This window comes from Pholis gunnellus (genome assembly GCF_910591455.1).
Source record: "Pholis gunnellus genome assembly, chromosome: 1".
In the NCBI taxonomy this organism is placed as follows: Eukaryota; Metazoa; Chordata; class Actinopteri; order Perciformes; family Pholidae; genus Pholis; species Pholis gunnellus.
The window spans coordinates 20230217-20253292 of NC_136528.1; the positions used below are offsets into that span (position 1 = coordinate 20230217).

General features: G+C 41.1%; 1 protein-coding gene across 1 annotated transcript; it reads left to right on the forward strand.

The window, feature by feature from the left end:
• Positions 1 to 7537: 7537 nt before the first annotated feature.
• On the forward strand, positions 7538 to 20543 carry crispld2 (cysteine-rich secretory protein LCCL domain containing 2; the record flags this gene model as incomplete). The annotated part of the gene is made up of 14 exons (XM_079163305.1): positions 7538 to 7807; positions 8903 to 9021; positions 10354 to 10486; positions 12425 to 12540; positions 12972 to 13072; positions 13160 to 13366; positions 13450 to 13510; positions 13607 to 13673; positions 13765 to 13895; positions 14040 to 14083; positions 14200 to 14272; positions 14528 to 14603; positions 15569 to 15699; positions 18739 to 20543. 14 exons carry the CDS (start codon positions 7538 to 7540, stop codon positions 18788 to 18790), a joined length of 1581 nt encoding a protein of 526 aa, XP_079019431.1. The 3' UTR covers positions 18791 to 20543.
• Between the last annotated feature and the right edge of the window lie 2533 nt (positions 20544 to 23076).

Below are 23076 nucleotides of genomic sequence, written 5' to 3' on the forward strand. Positions count from 1 at the left end.
AGCTCGGCCGTCCACTGAAATGTGGCTTTGTCCTCAAACTGACAATCAAGTGTAGTATTTTCCTTGTTAACGTCAGAAGGCAACTACAAGAGTTTTTTTTTCTTTTAACAGGCCCACAGTCTGAAGGGCAAAGTACATGTTTGGACACCCACCGATAGACCACCTATACTCAAGTGTTTTCCAGCCAAACTATAGGGATGATGGTGTGTGTGTACGTGTTAACCTTCTCACCACAGGCCATTTTAAGACGAGTGGTTTCTTGAAAATCCATAGTACACATGTTTCAACAAGCCAGTAAATTGAATGATCACAGTATTGCAGCGTCCACCAGGGCATAGGACAAGGATCAACAGAAAGATAATATAAGCATGTTAATGTGCTATTCCGATCATTACAGTGATGGATCAAAAATAATTTCTCAGTGGAGATGACCAACCCAACAAAGCCAATGCATTTGTTTTTAATTGAAAGCAAAAAAGGTCAGGAAGCACTGCGTTAAGGGGATAAAAAGGCTAACAGTGTAACATGGTACACGTTTTGAGAAACTTTCCAGCATACTGTAAATAGCGGTTACTTTTGCCATGTTTTCGCTGAAGTTTCTTGGTGAAACTTCTGACCTTGAAACTGGAATGCCTGGCATTTACTCCGTTGGTGCCAGCCCTCCATTCAACATGTTACCAACCACTAAAGCTACAGTATGCAGGTTTGTTTATCCAGCATTCTCACTTACATTGAACTAGTCTGACCTTCCAGCACCCATCTTTGTGCATTTCCTGTTCCATTAAGATCCTCCCGCTGGTTTGTTTTTATTATCAGCCTTGTTCACTATATAGTCTCTTCATTCAGTCTCCCCCAGTTTTTCCCCTCGGCATCTTATTTTTGTGTGTCTTGTTCAGAGGTCCACCAGCACTCCACAGTTTCTAAGGAAAGTAAACATGGCAACCAGAGTTTCAAGGACCTCCATGAGCCCCCTGTCTAAATATACCAGCTCTCTGTTTTGTATATGGAGAACAGTTTGTTGGTGGTTCCCCTTTAGCCTCACAAAAAGAAAAACTAGGGTCCCCCCTGCTCAAGATCATATAATATCGAAAGGTAAACAAGAACGGATGTTTGAGTCGCGTAATCATTCTGTTGTCTTCAACTAATGAGACTAATGCAGAGTTGTTTTTCCATTTGGCCTGGGATGAATTGTGTATCTGCGTTGATGCAGCTAAGAAATGAATAACACTTCTGAGAAGAAAAACCCTTGTCCCTTGGATATTTGGATACAGTCAAGTGTGAGTAACACAATTATAACATTTGTCACAAGGGGCTGCTCAGGATCGGGAAGTGCAGATTGAGATTTAGTCAAAAAAAGAAATCCTGAAAATCCACTAAGTCACATTTTGGGCCATTGCCTGGTAATCGTATGTTTTATTTAAAGTACAAGGCGGGTAGAGAGAGCTCAGTGACACAGGACGTTATACAGGTTAGCCATTGAGTTGACTTCCATATTTGTATGTTTGGAAAAAAATAGTTTGCAAAGAATAAGTTAAGAATAATTTCAGAGCACAAATAATCTGCCTGGTATTTGTGGATGGTCCTGCTTAATTGTGGTCGGAAGTTAAGTTTACAGTTCTTTAAATCAGAAACGTCATAAAGCACTCTAGACTTTAACATTACCCTGCAACAATATCAAATATTGCAGTTAATTAGAATGACTAAAAAATCATGGTAAATCATGTTAAGATGATCAACACGCTGAAATAGAGGCACACAGTCTGACTTTAGTAATGCAGAGCATGAGTTGCATGTCACCATTGTTTTCCATCATCAGTGATCAGACGAAGAGTTTCCAGGTGAATGCAGCAGAGTTCAGAGAGCCAGAAACCAAACTGTTTTCATCCTCAACGGTTGAAATAACTCAGTACAGAAATAAGTGGCCGAGATATTAAATAATCAAAGCACATCTGCAACCAGATGATCAGAAACCTGGATTCCGTCATGATAATGTAAACCGGGACTGCAATAACGGTTTCTCATGTTCCATGTAAACTTGTTGATGCACAAAAACAGAACTTTGTGTTGGCAGTAAAATTATCACATCTGGATGAGTTCATGTTTGGATAATCAATCTTTAAAGGTAGCTGCAGCCAATTGAAATGTTGTGTAATTTCTGAGGGCAATGGAGAAAACACACTTGCCTTATAGTGTTCTCATATTGTTGGATGAAAATGCCCCTGGTCTGCATTAGACATCTGGAAGGATCTTAACATAATTTTGCATATCAAAATATCACCATTTTTAGAGTCTCTGGATTGGTACAATCCCTGCAATCGCATAAAGAAAATCATTTCACTGAAATGAAGAATTGTCCATAGCCACCGTTTAAGAAAGAGTAGCAGATGCATGTTGGTCCAGACTTCCTGTTAAACATGTATTTTGACTGAGGGCAGAGCCCAAACCGGCATTCCTTCTGAGTGGACGTGCTCTTGCAAATATCTGTGATGTTTTTAGACAAAAATCAAGCTTATGATGGAATAAAATGTGAACTGGTTGGGTCATAACGCAGCCTTGTAACGCGTGATGATCCCTGTTTTCAAAGCAGGAGATCCTTGTTTGCCTCTTTATCCTCTAACACGTATATCCTATAAGTATGTGAAGAGTTTTAATACTGTATTTACCGACAACAGTTTCAAGTGATGAAGCAGGTGATCTGTAGTTATCCACAGCAGGGCCTTTCAAATGTTTTATGCCATGTTCCCTAAAACCAATCAAACTTAAATGCAAGAAGATTGTAGAATTTTGTTTTAATTGTGGGATGTAAAATGTGTGATGGAGGACACGTTTTGCAGGTTTCGCTCATCAAGATTTCCCTTGATTAGCACAACCAGTGACGTGTACAGACTTTATGTAATGTGTAAAATGATATGTAATATGGTGTTATCTTTCGCTCTCATTTCCTACATCTGGATGGGTTTTTGTTTGGTAGCTGCAGCCAACTCAAAAACCATCAGGATCTGATTCCTTTCTTGTGTAACTGAAGTGCTGCAACATGTTTAGTTGGTTAGAAAAAAAACTTGGATATGATAAACACATATGTTGAAATGTCACCCCAAAACAAGAAAGTCTAGTTACATCATGACAGAAATGGTCTTGTAACTGCTTGGTGGATCGTTGTAATGTATCACAAGTAGTAACACTATTTCGTCCTGTAAATAATCAAATGTCCGAACCATTTTCAAATAAGGCACCCTGTATCAAGGAAGGTTTAACTAATGACTTTATTAATAGTTATTACATCATTTACTAATACTTTCCATACTAGTTCTAAGCAATCCATAACCAGATTGTGGAAACTTCATATGACTTTTTACACCCTTTGACCAAAGAGCTGCAGATGATCTGGAACAAAACACTGTTATTAGCCTCCCAGCAGCACAACTGGCTGATGATTACAACTCTTAAAGGTTATCTGTGCGATATTCAGAATTAAAAAGGAAACATCAAAAAACGATTTGCTATGTGAAGATACAGTGGAGTAATATCTACCTGAACAGAGAATGAAGGCGCTCTCCCTCTGTGCGTTCGCATGTTGGCTCATGTGAGGGTCTGTCTATAGCTGACGAGCTCATATAGCCGTTACAGCTGATAAAGCCCTCCTGACCCATGTCTTGGCCGCGGAAGCAGAGCACCCACCCTCCAGTTCCTTTTCAGGTTAACACTGTTAGCTCTTGTCAGCACTGATGCCGTTGTTTGCACAGCGGCCGCTTGCACAGTTAGCTGCAAGCTGCCGGCTCGGCCAATCGGGTTGAGAGCCATGTGACGGCAATAGATAAGCCTATGCTCTGAAGTTGTATTGAGCACCTTATGTCGTCACTTGACATTGTTTGCAAAAGGGTATTGAGCTCTTCGGCTTGTTGTGTTTTCAGGGGCCGCTTTGAGAGGACTGTGCTGTGCAGGGCGTGTGGGGAAAAAAACGCAGAGGCAAGGTAGAAATGTGGGCGACGTGCTCATGTGTTTTGGTCTGAGAAGCAGTGCTCTTGTGCAACATCAAGTGGTTCAAAATATCATATTGCTCCATTAATGCCCTGCTAACTTTACCTACAGACACCAGCGCCATCTTGTTTTTTTTGCAACCAGATTGAACCCACAAAGTGGAGCTAATTATAGACAAATGCAGAATAAGACATTTAGAGGCAACCAAAAAGGTTACGATTAACTTTCATGAACTGAAAACACTCTGTGAAAGGGTCAAAGTTATAAGATGAAAACGCAGACCAGCTCCCAGACCTGACAACACCCTGGTAGCGACCTGTCAATCACAAGGTAGCCACGCCCTAAAGCGTACCCTGCTTTATCTTCTATTTTACTCTTAATGGGATCACACTTTACTAAATGAACATCGTGCTGCATTGAAGAAGAATTGCAAACTAGCGATTGAAACCATAAACCCATGTTTACAATGTTTACTGGGGTAATAAATCAAATGAGAAGAAGGGTCATTCTCTCATAGACGTCTATAGAGTCGCCCCCTGCTGGCTATTAGAACGATATCAAGTTTAAGGCACTTTTCAGAACCAGAGGTTTCCCCCTGCTACAGACTTAATCAACATGGATCACTGCAGTTTTACCAAATTATATGATCAATTCCAGCAAATGGATTTTTCCGAACCATAAATATTGTATGGCTGTTAACTAATCTATAAGCATTAGCAAAATAGGCGTTATAAATGGTGCCCATTAAAAAGTATTGCACATATTTTAAGAACAATATCTATTGTTTTTTTTATTTAGTTTGGGTGACTTTAGTTCTCCCTGTCTGCAGCTGGTTGTGAAGATACATTATCTGGGAAGTAACTGTCACCCTAACGTGATTCAGAGGTGATGATCTAACTGCCTGCCGCTGACTCGTCTGACAGCTTGCTGATTTAAGATAATTGTAGTTTTCTTCCTGACATTAGGGTGCTCGTCAGCGTGCGCACACTGCCCGCCCTTTGCCAAGAACATTGCCGACTTCAGGGAGGCTGGCGAGTGGGGGAGTGAGGAGAGACAGTCATTTTTTCCTCTGGTCCTGAGGGGTCTCCTTCTCTATATAAGGCACTGTGAGCTGCTCGGGAGTTACACAGCTCCTGTGTGCTTCAGGAACACCGCCAACAAGCAGCAGCCCGGTGCTCTCACAAGGAAATAATACAGCTCTCCAGCGCGCAGAGGAAACCGCTCCGACTGGATACTTGAGAAAGACAGAGGTGAGCATTATGAAACATACATTTACTTGCAATTTATTGTGTTTTAGATTTCAGTAACGCTGAGGTGTAGCAGGTTTTTTTTTTACTGTTGATAGACGCTGATTATTCACAGTTTTACCAATATCTGTAATGCAAAACAAATATGATAAACTGTGTGCAGATATCACTAAATAGAAATTATCACTGACATACCATTTGTATATTAAGCTAAACTGGTATCCCTAAGCCTATTTTAATTTTGTAATTTATTTAGTATTACAATATGAACTCAGATGATTTCAGTTGTGGGTTACAAACCATGCCACTGTAAAAGTGCAGTCTGCAGCCTCACTGAGCAAATGTCAATGGGAGAGCAGCAGCTCCCTTTATGGAAAATGTAATGCTAGATTTCAAGTCATCAAGACAATAAAAACCCATACTTCACCAAAACAACACGCATTTTAGAGTTCTAAGGCCAGCCATTGTACAAATAATAATAACTGGTGTTGTGTCAGTTTTTAAAGGGAATGAAAAAGTGAGCAAGCATCTATTAAAATATATAAATCAGACAATTATATTGCGACATGGGTTGTGTTTATAGTCAACCTCGTGCTGAGGCTGAGAGGAGGTCAGTCCCTCCTCAGATCAGACCCGAGCCAGCCAGTGGCAGAGAGGGCTCAGTTCACATAGACAAGATGTGGATATGTACGTGTGTCCGATTCATCTGCTCCGTCTGTCACTCTGGTATAAAATTCATGAGAGCCATGAGAAGGGCCCAGACAGAGAAGTTGGTAGAGGTTCAGTGTGAAAAGGGGGGCACGGGGAGAGGAGAAGGGTGTGGTGCTTGAGCTGCCCGCCGGTTCACAGTGCCCAGAGCTGGTACAGCATGTTGACACAGAGCCGGTGCCAGACCTCAAACCTTTTCAGCCAGATGGAAAGAGGTGAAGGGAATCAAGGATGAGAGCAAAGTCCGAGCCAGAGCTTGGTTTATTATTTGTTTCTTCTCTGATCACGCTGACGGACTGCTCTTCTCTCTTTATAAAACTTTGTGACTTTGTGAAATTGGGTTTAGCTCTAATCTTGGACGTAATGCTTGTTGCCTTCCAGAGGGAGGTCAGATGTACGGTCAGTTACAGAATATCCCCCCTGGATGTGTCAGGAATAAAGTGTTTTGCGGTTCAGCAGGGTGAAAGCTTGTCAACCTGCACTCAGGTCTCCCTCCTCATTGTCTCGACCTACTGCTCAGTTTGGTTAGAAAATAGTCAGAGTCAGGAGACGAGGAGAGGTAGTGTTTCTCTCAGTATAATTAAGGTGCATCAAGCCCAAGGTCAGAGTCAGATTTGCTGGTGAAGCTTAAAATGCTCTTTATAACAGGTACTGTTAAAGCCATATTATTATTATTATGCAAAAAGGCTCTTAAAAGGACTTGAACTATGCAAATCAGGCAGTGAAGGTTCAGTAAACTGAGTCCTGAATGCTCCAATTCATTTAGACAGAGTTTATCTTTTGGATACAGAAGCTAACTGGTTGCTTAATTGTGGTACAGTCCATATTATTTTTGTGTCCGTGGTAAATAACTATAACATGAGGGTCACAAGAGGTTCACTCTAATGTAACAATATGATGTCACAATATATTAACAGGATCATAATCATATCTGGGAAGCACAATATGTTGCAAGACGCATCTATGGTTCACCACAGTATCTGATAGAGACAGAGGAAAACATAGCTCTTAAATTGAGATAGTAACTTAAAATAACAATATAGTTTTCCAATTCAACAGCACCCATACAGCTTCAAAAGGACCAGACACGTGAACTGTTTACACCTCAGTGTAAGCAATTGCTGAACATGCAAAGCGTCACAAGAGAAAGACTTATTGCGTGGCTGCTGCATTGGATGGCATCAGATTCTTTTTGTGTTCCTGTTAAGAGTTTTCATACAACAACCACAAACTGGCAAAAAGCTGAACTGACAGAAAGCAGAACATCTGAGAATAAAATGTCCAGAGATGAGAGAGGACTCTCAGTTTACTTTGCCTCATCATCATAGACTGTGTGCCAGTACACAAGATAACACAATACAACTTAAAGAATGGAGAATTTTACATTTCCACATCAATATTTTATCCCAGCCCCAATAAATGCACAACTTGGTGATAGAAAAAAACTCCATTCATTGAGTAATCTGTACTCTGCTTTGTTGACTCTCACAGTAGGAAAAGACTCATTCAATATGTCCTCTCTGCAGGTTGTGTCTGGGACTTTAAACACAAACTGCCTGTCCACTGCAGTCTGAAAGTTCAACCCAGACAGCTGAAGTGTCAGAATGACCTGCGCTGCCATGACCTGGATCCCTGTCTTCTCCCTCCTGCTGTTGTGCGTCAGTGAGTCAGCTTCCCTCTTCCTGCCGGACTCCAATGAGCTCAGGCAGCTGCTGAGCCGCTACGAGGACGCAGCAAACCAGGACAGCCCCAGCAACACAGCTGGCAATAGGACCCGACGTGCCATCCCCTGGTCAGACCGTGAGGTGATCCTTCAGCTGCACAACAAGCTGAGGGGCTCCGTTCACCCCACTGCCTCAAACATGGAGTACATGGTGAGACAAGTCCCAATTACTTATTCTGCTATTATTCTTCAAGATGATTCAAATGTATCCACTGTAATCTTTAGCTTTACCTCACAAAGAACTTCAATTTAATGTGTCAGCAACCTCACAAATGGGGCTGTGATAAGAGTTTAAAGTGTTTTTGCTGAAATAAAAACAAGCTTTTTCCTCTCTGCTGGAAACATGCAGTCATGACAGCAAGCTGTTGCCAGCCTGCTGTGCTGCTCTTTTACAAGGAGGATAATAAGACTGACTTTGTCCAACCTGAAAGCAGCTCAGCGCTGGGGAAGAAAGGAGAGCGAGTTGGGGGCTGGGTCAAAGGAAAACAGCGAGAATTTGGCTATAAAGGGAAAATCCTAGGACAACGTGGCACATCAATGAGTAAAGTGGAAGAGGGATTATTGTTGAGACACACAGGAGGTTATAGAAAACCACGAGGTCCATGAAGTTGAGAGAAGCAGTGGCGGCTGGTGTGTCTCTGGAGTGCGGTTATAGCAGGGAAGGAAAGTGTCTGAAGATTTACTCCGCCCAGTGCTCTCTCAAATTCCAGCGAACAGGCAGTGTGTGTTTGTGTTAGTGAATGGGTGTTTGGCGTTACAGTGGTGTCTGCGTGTGCATGTTTTAGCGACCACCAAAAGGCTGGAAATTTACTGAAGAGATGTGCTTTGAGGGGCCGTGCTGTATGCAGTCCTCCCTCCCCTCACAGCGCCTCATCCACTCAGAGAGTCAGGTGTCTTCTCCCCTTTCCACCCTGCTCTCCACCGCTGTAAAGAAACCCAATGTGGAAATCTGGATAATTCAGCTGTGATTGCTGGAGATTTGTAGTGGACCAGGGCCAGGCGCCAGCTGCCCCACTCAAATGTCACCGTCAAAGGTTAACGTTGTACTCAGTTTCAGCTCACTGGGAAGGAAGGAAGTGCAGAAGTAGAGGCCTTGAACAAGTGGTTAGGTACCAACTGAACAAGATGTGGGTTATAATGCTTTATATTGTTGTAGATGCAGCAGGTGAATGTTGCAAAGTCTTCTTATTGGTGTCTAAAGCAGTGTATTACTTGTGAGAAACTATGTTTTACTTTACGTGTCCAGGTTTGGGATGATGAGTTGGAGCGATCTGCCACTCAGTGGGCAGAGCAGTGTCAGTGGGACCATGGACCGCATGACCTGCTCATGTCTATTGGACAAAACCTGGCTGTTCACTGGGGAAGGTGAGATGCAATAACATAACACACATAGTCAGTCAGCTATAGTATGTGTTTTTCAAGAATACATATGTATCTGTACCGTTTTCTGATAAGAGACCAAAAAGGGTTTACACATTCTTGCTAAAAGTTGTATTATTGGTTAGTTAAGCATTTACTAATGCTTTGTACACAAGTTACAACACATTTATAAGACCCACGTCCCTATGACTGCTGTTTGCCTTTTTTTGTTTATATTACTGCAGTAAGAAATGTTGCAAATTCATTATAAGATGTGTAATAAGTTGTTAATTAATAGATTATTGTCCAGGAAGGTGATATAGGGATGGGGAACATGGTAAACATAATACCTGCTTAGCATCTGCATTTTAGGATTTTAAATAAATCAATGTTGACGTTAACATTTAGCTCAAAGCACCGTTTTCCCTATGTACAGCCTTACAGAGTCGATAGCCTGACTGTGGCCTCTTGTGGACTTTTCGTACGTTTCAGTTTTCTATTTATTTAGTTTAGAGTTGTTCTGTCCCATAATCAATATAGTCATAGTCATACAGATTTTCTATGTACTTATCGTAAGTATAGTCTGAGATGTCAATGTTGCAAGTGGAAGTTGTTTCCTGTAAACTACAGTGATGACTGCTGATCCTTTAATAAAATATTGGTCCATTGTTATGTGTGAAGCACAAGCATCATGGGTGGTGTTACCCAGTGCTAGCCTATTAAGCTTGATGCTGAGACTGAGAATGTGTGCGTCCGAGTAGACACCAGACACAGTACACATCTGTGCACGACAGTGTATGTCTATCGCAGCAGGTGCCCTTGCAGGAATCTGCTCCCATTCTCACAGCCCTTTTCCTCCCCCGCTATTCCCTTCTTTTCTTCCTGTGCCAGCAAACCCTGATGTGGAGTCTTTTTTTTCCACTCCCCCTCTACTCAGTCATTTAGAAGCTCAGCACTTTTCAATACCGTAAAAAGAGATGTTTATAACAAGAGCATGAACAGATTTGTTTGGCTGTGGAGCCATGTTTACGTTTGCTCTGATTCTTTTTTTTTTTTCAAGCTGATTTGATTTCCCCTGTTAAGGAGGGGGAACACAGTTCTGTGTGCCAATTCAGAATCATCATTTGAGGCCTGAAAGGAGGAGGAGAAAGGGCAGCGAGGTTCATGCAGTGATTCTCAAGTCTAGCCAGAGCACCTGGCAACTCCCGGAGATATTTCCCTTTGCCCCTGGTACCTGGACGGCGTGTGACTGAGCCTACTGTTGTCTGTGTGTGTGTGTGTGTGTGTGTGTGTGTGTGTGTGTGTGTGTGTGTGTGCACGTGCACTTGGGTCCAACAGATACCGCTCTCCTGCCTTCCATGTCCAGGTCTGGTACGATGAAGTGAAAGACTACACCTATCCCTACCCCCAGGAATGCAATCCTTGGTGTCCAGATCGCTGCTCTGGGCCTATGTGTACCCATTACACCCAGGTGAGATGAATAAGAAAAGAAAACAGAGCAGGGCTCCAATCAAAATCTTTGGTTCGGCTTCATTGTTTTCTGCACTATCCAGTTTTATATAGGTATTGTTCTATTCAGATTTATAGAACTGCAAAGCTAAATCGGTGGAGTACTCCTATAACTAAGCACTTGGCAGTAGGGATGTCATGAGAACCGCTAAAATCATTGTCCGACTCTTACAACTTCCAGTCATGATCGAAAAGTTCCCTGATAATGCTTCATTGTGGACAACAAGTCAGTGTTGAACTCAGCAGAAAGAGAGCTAGTAATATTAGCTGTTAGCAATCGCTGGGCAGCACAGTCCTGTTTAACTTTAAATAACAAAGCTAACAGCTAACGTTGACAGAGGTTGCATTGAGTTACATTATAATGCGTTCAAGCTCTTCTCAGTAAAAATTATTATTGGGCGAAGGTAAATTATAACATTATTATGTGTTCAAATGTAATCTTGTAAAATTTTGATTTTGGCGAGAAACTTGAGGCAGATCACAGGGGATCATTTGATGAATTCACAAAAATGAGTATGCATTGAAGTACATGAGGTTGTTTTGTTTTTGTTTTTTTCTTGTATGGCGATATCCCTACTTGGCAGTGAGTTATAAGCTCACTCTAAAATCGATCAATTACTGCAGGAAGCTGAAAAGGTGGCGTGTGCTAGGTGTTATTTTAGGTTGAAATATATTTTTCAACTTCTTTTTGAAACCTACGCTGTAATCTCTACCATATTTATGATACAATCTGTTTAGTATCAGGTCATGTGCCTTCTTTTATCTGTAATATGGAACATATTACTTGGCAGGTGTTGCCGGGATACAACATGTGGTGTGCACCCTGTAGTATTTATTGTCGCAGTTGTGGAGGAACTGAGGGATTGAATGACATACCTGGATATAGTGACTTGTAGACAGCTAAGGAGGAAAGGAAAATCAGAAGCACATAATAGACAGAGAGAAGAGTGGATGAGAACATGAAGAAATCAATCAAAAGGAAACAGAAATGGGTGAGCTGGCCACCTCTTCCCCTAGACTTTACTTTGTAGCTGCTGGGATGAGTTTACCGAAACATCCAGACTCCTCCCTCTGCCTTCAGCCTGAAACCGGATCACTGCCATCTGGTAGTCATTTTCAGACACACCAGACACCAGTGACTGCTTGACCTGGATTATTCTGAAGATGCTGCAGATCGGAGACGATGCCAAATCTGAGCATCATCACCTTGTCTCTATCTTTCATTGGCTGGAAGTGCTGCTATACCTGCTGTCCAGGCAGCCATACTCCATTACTACTTCTGTGGAGAAATGCTAGACCCTGTGGAGTTAGAGTGTACAGATTGAGCTTAACTACCAGCACTCAGCTGAGTCAGCACAAATCAGTCTGTGTGCTGACTCACTGCTTCCAGTGGCTTCTAACTGTACCAGGGAAAAGATAAACATTCCTGAGCAGGGAGAGCGCACATGTTTCAGAGTTTGGGAGGAAAGTGAGGAGGAGTTATGGAACATGCTGTGTTGTATTCACCGTCAAATGGCACATCATTCATCTGGAACACTCCTGCCGCAGCTTTCCGTTTAATTTGGCATTTCTCTTTACCTTGGACCGTTTTGAGCCTTGGCAGAATGCTGTTTCTTCAAAGTTAAGATATTAAGAACTTCCATTTTTATCCACTTCTATCAGGGTGATGAAAATTATCATGATTGGGTCACAGAGGGCAAACTGGGTTCATCCACCCAACGTCCATCTAACTGGGGTAGAATAACAGACCAAGCTGTCCTGGAAGTCCCAGTGGCCCCATTAATCGTGACTGCCAATCTGGAATGACTGATGGAACAATGGGCTCAGTTTACTCTGCTGTGTCAGATAATTACAGTTGTTCATCCTAACTTTGACTACTCTTTTATTTCCCTCTATACAGCTGGTCTGGGCAACCACTAGCCGAGTGGGCTGTGCTGTGCACGTGTGTCCAACTATGAACGTGTGGGGAGACACATGGGAGAACGCTGTTTACCTTGTGTGCAACTATTCCCCAAAGTAAGCTCAGTTTTCCTCCACTGTTCATCAACACTTCTGCTCTTTTCTCTTCTGTGTTTACATTCTTCCTCCTTGCGGTGCTGACAAATGCTGCAGCGTGTACCCCTAAGATAGCTGCACTACAGATATGTAGCACAAGTTGTCCAATATATTTGTATGGCATATTGTAGCCATTAAAATTCTTCCAGAATTCAGAATAGAAGAATAATAATGTAGCATGGGGAAAGAAAAATAAGAGCAGAGCAGGCGCTTGTTTTCCAGACGACCCACAGGATGTAATTGCCTGAGAGACAACGATGGTTTTTATTAGTTAGTGGGATTAATGACTATTAGGAGTGTTGACAATGGACAAAGAGTGCAATGAGCCCAGTGACGCTTGACTGATGATTAATTTCCACCTTCGTCAAGCTGTCCACTGTTCACTTCTGCAGGGGCAACTGGATCGGTGAGGCTCCATACCAGCACGGCCGCCCTTGTTCCCAGTGTCCTCCCAGCTATGGAGGAGGATGTAGGAATAACCAATGCTACAAAGGTGAGCAAACCCACATGGTTTTCATTCAAAGATGTTAACATTCAACATGCTACCAACCTGAGCCCTGATCTGTTTGTCCGTCTAAAGACTCTCAGCGCTCAGAGACAGAGGACATGAATGAGGTGGAGAAGCCTCAGGTTCCACTGCCACCTCGTACCACCGCCAAACCTGCCCCCAAACCTGCCACCAAACCTAAAGCATCTGCTCCCAAAAAAACATCATCCAAACCCTCCGCTCCTAAGCCCAACACACCAAGGACGCCATCTTCAAAGACTCCCAGCAACACCTTTCTTGGTAGCTGCAGGAATGATTGAAAATAACTATAAACATTCATGTTTTGTACATTTCTTCACTAATTGATGATGGTATTTTTGCAGCGCAACACATCAAGTGTGAGACTAGACTGCGAGATAAGTGTAGAGGCACTACCTGCAACAGGTTAGGTTATTTTTTCGAATGTGCACAAAATAAGTCTTATTTATTCTGACATATTATAACTCACTCTTGTCTCCCTCTCATTTTCTGACTCTGCAGATATACATGTCCTGCTAACTGTCTGAATAAGAAAGGGAAAGTTTGGGGAACACTCTTTTACGACGTGGTGAGTATGTCCAACATGAAACAAACATCTTGCATCATGCAACAATTTATACTGCAAATTAATATTTGTTAATTTTTTTTAATTGTTTCAGCAATCAAGTATTTGCCGTGCTGCTATTCATTTTGGTGTCATTGACAACAACGGAGGAGTGGTCGACATTACAAGGATGGACAAGATTCCATTCTTTGTCAAAGCCACTAAGAATGGCATTGAGTCCTCCAGGTAGATGTTGGACCTGATTTTTCCAAATAAGTTGCATTTGCATTACATTTGCTGGTTCACTATGATTCACATCTTATGCAATAACGAAATTTCCTGGGAACCATTTTCTTTCCTATTTTCTAAACACTGTGTTGTATTTTACAGTAAATATAAACACGGTAATGCCTTTGAGGTGGCCAGAGTGCAAGGTAAGTGAGACACAGTTTTTAAGAAGAGCTTTGACTTATGGTTGCATTTAGATTCACACAGTCAGACAACAGATATTGGGTATAATAAGTGTTTTTCTCTTCTCTCTGTGTGACAGAAATGACTGCTGACTGCTACACCACAGTGGCTGAAATCTGCCCTTTCAAAACGCGCAACTCACACTGTCCAAGGTGCCTCCTTACATCCACCATTTTATCATTCTCTAAAGCATATGATGAGCCAATTAAAGGTTCTGCTTTACAGTTGCACCCATAAGTGATATTCTTATAACTCCTTACAACTTTATTATACTGTATGATAAACAATGTAAAACTATGTAGGGCTTATAAATGCTAAATAGAAAGTAATGTGTTAAAACATATTTGTATTAATGTGACCTTTATCTGTTGCTGCAAATGTATACTTATATCCAATCTGTTTCTCAGGATCTTCTGTCCGCCCAACTGCAAAACTGAGCCTTCCTATTGGTCGCCTGTAATTGGAAACAACGTCTACACCGAAGTAAGTTAAACACTGTTCTGGATCTGCATGTTCTGAAGGACCTTGATCAGGAATCATGAATGCATTTGATGTATTATTTATTGAAAATAAATCTGGATCTGCAGCATGGTTCATTTAGAGTGACTTTCCAGGCTTTGTAAAGCATGGAAAGCCATTAAATCAGAGTATGACTGTGGCTCAATGGGAGTCATGGTGAGGTAAGCCAGAGACTGCCAGGGATGTATCATCCAGCATGGGGCCGGACCACTCAGATGCTTATTCAAGTGTTATCTCGGGGTCAGTGCTTGTGTTTCAGAGATAGGAGACAAACGGTTTCATGAAACTGGTTTACATCATCCCTCCGAAGTCGCCTAAATCATGTTCAGAGTAGATTAGTCATTGTAATGTTCCCTCCAGGCTAAATTCGTCAGATGAACAGTTTGTAGAAATTCCCGTCACTCTTGTGGATTATTTTGGAGTTGCCAGTTTTGCACAGTGTTAAATGCGACATGGGGTATTATCTTGGAAACAGACCTTAGATGACGTCCGGCTGGACATAAATCACAGTTCCCCAGAGATTTTAAAAGTCATACAACGGTCACAGAATAAGGCAGCCGTGTGGCTCATAGCAAATGTGCCCAGGAAAGGTTTGCAATCTCAGGCACGCAAATGTGTTTCTACAGTGGCGTAGAAGCTGGATGTTGGTTATAAATGAGACATAAACCATCTGGTGAGAAGTGTTGTTGGGGTGTATTCTGTGTTTAGACTAGAAATGAATGATTCTGCTCCAGACTGTTGATAAGCGCTTACAGTCTGTTGTGCTGGCTCGGATTGTGAAACAAACGCTTGTGTGTGTGTGTGTGTGTCTGTGGATTACTGCACTATATTTTGTGCTGTATTTGATAATAAAGGAATTGAAAAGCTATTCATGTCGTGAAAAAGGCTGTAAAAGTATTTCTCCTCTTTGCTTAATGTTATCCTCACAGAGCTCCAGTATTTGTAAATCAGCCATCCATGCAGGGCAAATCAAAGCAGATGGCGGTTTTGTGGATGTTCTGCCACTGGACAAGAGAAAGTACTATGCTGGAGTCCTGAAAAATGGCATCCAGTCTGAGAGGTACTTACTTCATTTTTTTTTGTTGAACTATTTTTACTGTAATTACCTTTCCCTGATGAGGATTGTTGCACAATAACAAAAGGTACAAAGATAAATTGCTAAGGCACCACGTCAAATAGTTGTAGGTTACCATAGTGACAACAGAGATAGTCAGCGTTCCAGAAATCTATATTTTTAGATTTGGCTCCGAGCAGTCTGGCTGTAGAGTATTCAAGAGAAGCTTCTTTTTTTTTTAAACCTAAAAATAAGAATAACCATTCATGTGGCGTGTGGCAAATTCTATCAACAAACAATCATTTGACAGCTGCGAAACTGTAAAGCCTCCTTCCTTGTGATGAATGCTATCAGTAAAGCCTGGGGAAGTGTGGGAATTTGTTATTAACACATTAACGCTAATAACACATGTACAAGCACCTAATCAATCTGCCACGGTTGCAGGTTGAGGAGTGGAGCATGTCATCTGCTAAAGTCTTATAGGAGTCAGTAGTATGTTTGGTTTGGTGGTATAGGATCCCCGAATAATGGCATTATATTTTCCCAAACCGCTAGCAAGGTCTCTCAAACTGAATTATGCTTGGATTTACGCAAGGTCAGCATACTGACTACAATAAATGGTGTGATAAAAATATATAGGGTCCCACCCTAACAGGTGTATCAAAGCAAACAGGAGAGTCAAGTCTGCACACGACCACAGAGTCATAAGAAGATGTCTAATTAGGCAAGATTGAGAACACCTGTTTGGGTGGTCACTCGGTGTGTAGGGGCTTTGAATAGCCATCGTGTTTAATGGGGTACATTCAGCCTGACTGTGTTCATGCTAGACGAGTACCTATTTTGTTTTGTTTTGGTCTAACCAATCATAGCGAGGGACAGATCTGTCATGCTAAATTCATATGTAGATAACACGAATGCTGCCATAGCGGTTTGCAGCTAACTCAAATTTGTTTTTACGTTGAGCAAAGAAATATGTGGATTTAAAAAGTGTTATTTCTGTATGACGACTTACAACTGTTTATTGAATGTAACTGGGTAGCTAGCTAGCTAGTGCCCATTCCTGATCCTTTCTCTAACTACTGGGGTAAACAGCCTTCAATGGACACACCACCAAATTTATTTAAATTGCTAAACAAAATTGAGATGGGGCCAGATCTCCAGGTTTAACTATGTTCACAATAAGCATGCATGTAAGTGCTAAAGGTGTTTGAAAAAAATATAAAAGAATATCTAATTAAAGTCAGTTTAAAACTGAATTGCATGTTGGAGGTTATATAATGTGTAGACATGTGTAGATCATATTTATCTGAGCTTAGCTCAGGGTTTAATATTTGACCCATGGGAGTGTGGTAAAGAAAGCCTTGAGACACAACTGAAATGAAAACATGGAGCTTGTCTTAAAATTAGACAAGTACATTTAACAAGAGTATCTATAAAATGCCTGAGAAAGGTGCTTTTATTCGCCAAACAATACCTTGATTTATGTCTCCTGTAATACTGCATGTAGTGGGTTCCCTGCATGTTTCTCACATCGCTCTCATGGCTGTGGCCGGCTCCAGCGGACTACGCTTAGGCAAGGAAGCCCATGTGGGCAGTCCTGATGGCATGTGAGGTTGAAAGAGTAATGGTGTGGTTTGGTGTGTGGATGGGCCACACATGGGATCTTTGCTTACTTTACTCAGGCATTTCAATTGAGTGTGCAAAGTGCTGAGTGGCCAAAATAATCCAAGACGGACTACTATGAAATCTAATGCATAACTGCGAAGGCCCCACTCAGGGCACTGGGATAGGAGGTCAATAAACGGCTGAGAGAGAGCCCGTGCCATGTGCCAACATCATGGCAGGGTGGCCAGTTTGGACTGTTGCTGGGGAAGTAATCACAGCCTATCTGATTACTCGAGGATGGAAATGCTGTCAGCCACTTAGTCAGGGATTTCCTATATGGACAATTATCTGTGATCTGATACCAATCGCACAGGCCCATCATGATTATTGATTATGGCAGAGCTTCAAGGTCTCTCCGCCAGTGAAGCAATTATAAAGTCATCAAGTTTAACACATGTGGTAGCTTGAAAAGGACTCGGATATACGACAACAATGAGTCATACTGCCAACATGCCATTTAGAAAGATGCTGTGAACACCATGATTGTGTGAACACAGATATATAATGTCGCCTGTAGATTTAGATGGGGATTTACAAAGTTTGAGGGTCAAATTCACAAAAGGAAGCTTTTTTTAGGTACACTTAAAGGGTGAAATGCACCCCTAACTGCGCTGCCAAGCAAATAGCGTCTTGTTGCTCCTGTGCTATTTAAATTAGATTATATGCACACATTTAGCAAAACATCTGCCCCTTTCCATGCAAATGAGCCTTATTGCAAAAACATTCCACTTCACAAAGATCAGCGCTAATAGCCACATGCAGCTACAGTGAAACTATTAGTGTCTTCAGAGAGTTGGTGGTAACTGAATTTTAAGGGGTGTCACACCCAGACCTCTTTAAGTTTGAAGATGTGCGTTTGAAAACACCAACAGCACTGACAGACTGGAACATTACGTCCCAAATACGGTTTCTCTCTTTTCTCGTTTAAATTCCTTGTCTGAAGTTTTGAGGAATGCATCTGCATCAGTCAGGACTTGTAGCTCGCGATCTGAAGATTTTTCTTTTTCTTTTTCTCTGTGCCATTGTTCTGCCTACTGTGTTTTTTGCCACGAGGATAATTGCAATCTGATGCTAAAAAAAGTCCGAAATGCACATATGATTAGAGCAATATCTTTTGTGAATCGGACCTTCTCCATTCTTTGTGAATTCTCCTGTGAGAGTTAACCCTGATGATGTCATTAAGGATTCAGAGTAAAACTAGGGATTGAATTCAGGATAACTCGGCCTCTGCTGTTTCAATTTTGATAATTCTTCTTCAATACATTTCTCACAATTCCCTGCCTTTATGGAAATTAAGTACAAAATAACTGGAGTGCCCTGTGTTGCGTCTGTATTTGCGGTTTCCAAATGTAACATGTTTTCTGTATTGCTTGTTTGCAGCAAGAGCAACATAGAGGGAGGCTCTTTCCGAGTCTTTGCTGTGAGGGAGTGAGACTTCTGATCAGAATCCCTGAGACCAACAGAGTCACCTCAGCTGCTCTTGAAGAGCAGGACGTGCCCACAGGTTGGATACCATGGCTGTTAATCTGTCTCTGTGCCTTCAATGGAAACAGAAAGTCCCAGCAGATTCCCTCTTTCTCCTTAAACAATAGCCACCCAGATATAGATATGTCTACATACTTACTTTATCTGTGAATACAGAATGTTTTTACATATTATGATGCTTTGACCAGCTGGTGCTGGAAGTTCTGATTTGGACATGTTTTGCTGAAAGTATTATGTTTACATTGATGTTCCTATTACAAATTCAGATTGGTTTTCTTACACCGGAATGTATACTGATCACACTGTATTTAATCATCGTGTACAGAATGTATGATATTTTTTATTTTGTACCATAAATTAACATTTTTATGTCTATTCTAATTTTATATTTCATTTCATTGCCTTTCTCTGCTCACCGGATAGTCTTTCATTTTTGCTCTTGAGGATTTGGCCTGTGAAACCAAATCTATGTCTAGATTGTATTTATAAGTTAAGTGTTCGGCTCATTGTGAGTGAGGGTGTTTTGTTGGCTGGGTAGACCAGAACTTGTCAAGCAAAATATACAAGATACAAAAGGGGAGGAAATAGGGAGGTAATTGGAAGTGTATACGGGCAGCAGCAGGCTGTACATAGATTATGTTTACCTTAAGAAGACTGGTTTCACAAACAGTCCCAGACATGTGGAGGTGATTTAGTGAAGGTGTTACATTGCTAGGTTTAATACGTAGCATATGGTAGCTGCAGATGGCTCCTCAGAATGGTGGCCTCATTGTACATGTATTAAATAACGATCGCAGACAGTAAACATGTTACAGATAGTACGCAGTCATTTCATATTTATTATTGCTTAGTGCTTTTCTCATTTTCTCATCTTCTCGTCTCTCTTGTTTCTGTAAGATTTATGAAAATGCTAAATTTGCCCCCTCCCCACCTAAGACAGATGAATGTGTCACATGTTTCAGGTCAGAGAGAGTTTTATGTGTCAAGACTAGCCCATATCTTGAGGTGTGTGAATGTGTTAAAGAATCTCATCATCAAACTGCAGTTTATTCACTTTTTTACACTATGCAGTGTAGACGAGATGCAGACACCTGTAATGTCTATCACAACACTGGATTGAGGCACCGTTGCCATTGCTTCAGTCCTGAGTTGAATACTTTTCTTGTTTAAAAAAAAAAGAAACTAGTCTACTACACTAGTCTTGACATAGGTCTCTACAGTGTTTCTGCTGTGTCTCTTAACTGCACAGAAACAAAAAATACATTGTAGTATAGTAAGCATCTGCCATGTAAAGTAATTCAACAGACTTTCAGTCTAATTTGTATTTCAGGACTGTGGTGTCCAGTTGTACCATTAAGTAGTGTCACTCTGTTTGTTTCCTTGAGGATGCAAAACATGCAAACAGAGAGTGTTTTCAAAGTACACGACAAGGCTGTAAATATATCACAAATACCTGGCCAAGAAAAAAAAAAATCTTTATCTCTATTCTACCTCAGTCCTATTGCTACGCTAGGCATTTCAGTCTTTTCTATATGGGAATTTTTATGGGAAATTCTCAACGTTTTGTAGAGTTATGGGAACTGTAAATACTGTTTTTTCTGTTTTTGAATAATCCTTAATGCAGTAAGATATAATTAAATTGTTTAAATGTATTTTAATTGTCTTGTTTTTATACAGTTGTGGGAAGGGTTCTATAAGTTTTGCACAATTTGAAAATAAAGTACGACATACAAATACTACAACATCGTGTCTGTTTCAGTAAAAGATGTGTCCAGTGAGTATACATGATTATTTTGTGCATTGTGCACATACTTTGGGCTGCAGTGGCATTTTGAGATGAGGTGAAATCAACGGATTATTTTGAATGAGGGTTGGTAACAGTGTTTAATGGTTCTATTATACTTTGGTTATGTTCTGATAGTAGTTGGGGAGGGGACTGCCTTGTTATGTTTAGCACAGCCTAACCAAACAAATCAACTAACCAGGATACAGGATATAATCTCATGGATCATCAAAAGTGAAGAATCATTTTTAATTGTCAACCACAGTAACAAACATACAGCTAAAACAGCACCCAAGTGGATGATTGTATCCTCGGCGTAGTGAGTCACATAATATGAGAAAAACTATGTAACTGTTATATGATCTCAAGACTTTATTAAATCTACTTTGACCAGTGCATCAAGCTAAGTCTGTACGTCATGCTTTATGAATGAAATTTAGATGCAGGCCACCCAAGATGTGTTCATTATCTTTGGAAGAATATCTCTGACCATGTTCATAACCTGGCTCTGCTTCATGCCGAGTGAAGTGGAACACTAAATTGAAGCAATCACTTTTACTCAAGGACCACATACGTAATCTGCCAATATGGCTTCAGCTTATGGTGGAATAATTTCAGAAGAAAGAAAGAAACTAATTTCCCATTTTACACTCCAGGCTGTTGTTCTCATTTGTCACTTTACGGATGTTTGTGACAAGCTCACTGAGATGACTAGATCCCTGTATACATGCCACTAATAAATGCCTCATTTACTCAAACCCTCAGAAAGGGGCAGAGACATTGGAAGAAGAAAGGAGAGAGACGACCAGAGAAACATTATAAGCGCTAATAATTCTTCATACCTCCAGAGCTTTTATTTGAGGCAGATGTGCGGTTTCAGTTAAGTCTTGGTTGGACAAGGCCCTGGCCACTGTACTGATAAACAGCTGCAACTGGCTTGTGTGATGACTATTTTACTCCCATTGTCTATGGAGATAAAGATTTCACCCTATAAATCCCCAGACCTGATTTCAAGATCTCACCCTATAAATCCCCAGACTCCTCAGAGAAAAAACTAATTCCAACTTTCTTGTCCTTAAATGTGCTTTGCACAACATCTTGTATTGGTTGTACTGTACATCTCATAGGACTCAAAGGGTAGCAGTAAAGTTGTATTTGTTTTACGTTATCGTTAAAGTCTATTATGTGTCCAAACTCCTTCGGCTCTACTGGGGAACTTGATCCCTCACTTTAAACATTTACTTATAAGTCCATTATTAATGTAGGCCTCTCAAAAGACATTAATGGGATATGAGATTATATACATATATATTTCCAACTATCTACAAAACTTAAATGACATGGAAATAAAAGTCTCTAGTGATCTGGGCTCTAAAGATCTGAGATGTAAAGAGTCTTGAGTTCAAAGGGAAGGATGGTAAAGCAGAGCTTTGGTGAGAAATGGTTTTCAAGCATTTCTGCAGCTTTTTATTTTGTGTGTACATTTAGTATCTTATTATTAGCAGTAGTGTTAAGTAAGAGTTCATTGGGAAAGCTTTGACTTAACCCTATATAAGTTATGTTTTCTTTTTTTTTCAGTATTTGTCTCATTTCCACTGACATACACAACAGGTAAGTATTTGGCACTTACCTGTTGTCTCTCACCTGTGTGATTACCTGCCCCGCCTTGTTTGGCTTCACCTGCTCCTGATTACCCTTCCTCCCTTGTGTATGTACTCTGTGTTATCCCCTTTGTCTGTGCCACTTTGTCTATACTCCTCGTGTTTAGCGTTCCTGCATTTCTGTTCTCTGTCCCAGTTTCTAGTCTCCAGTCTCGTCTCTCTTTGACCTGTTTTGGGATTTTTGGACTCTGCCTCAGCCTAATGATTTTGTACTTTGGCCTATCCTGACTGATCACCTGTGCAGCGAACCTTGCTTGAAAAAAGTGTTTTCTGCGGACCTGCCTCCGGAGTTTGCGTTTGAGTCCTTTGCCTGTTGGTTTGGTACTGATAGCCTTGCACGACTTGTTGACACTGGCTGAGCTTCAGAGCACCACAGAAATGAGAAAGTCACTAAGTAATGCACAATATCTTTGCAAGAGGGCTTTTGGATGAAACCAGAAGTATGGAAATGGAATGCCATTATATTTTGCTCTGACATTCAACATTTTCATCAGAAGATAAATCCTACTGACCTTAGTTTCTGCAGTCGTTGTGGTTAAGGCCACATCATTGATAATCAGACATTAAATTAACCTTTAAATGTGTCATGAATTGACAAACAAAATGTGACCTAGCGTTGAATTCTCTTGTTAAGTGATGATACTGTATGCGTGAGCATATTTTTCAGTCTTGCTTCATCTTCAGAAGCAAGACTTTCCAGGTGGAGACACCACTTTGGCACCATGAGAATTTCTTTTTTTTTTCGGGAATTGTCTAGACAACTATGGGACAGATTTCCATGACAGGCAG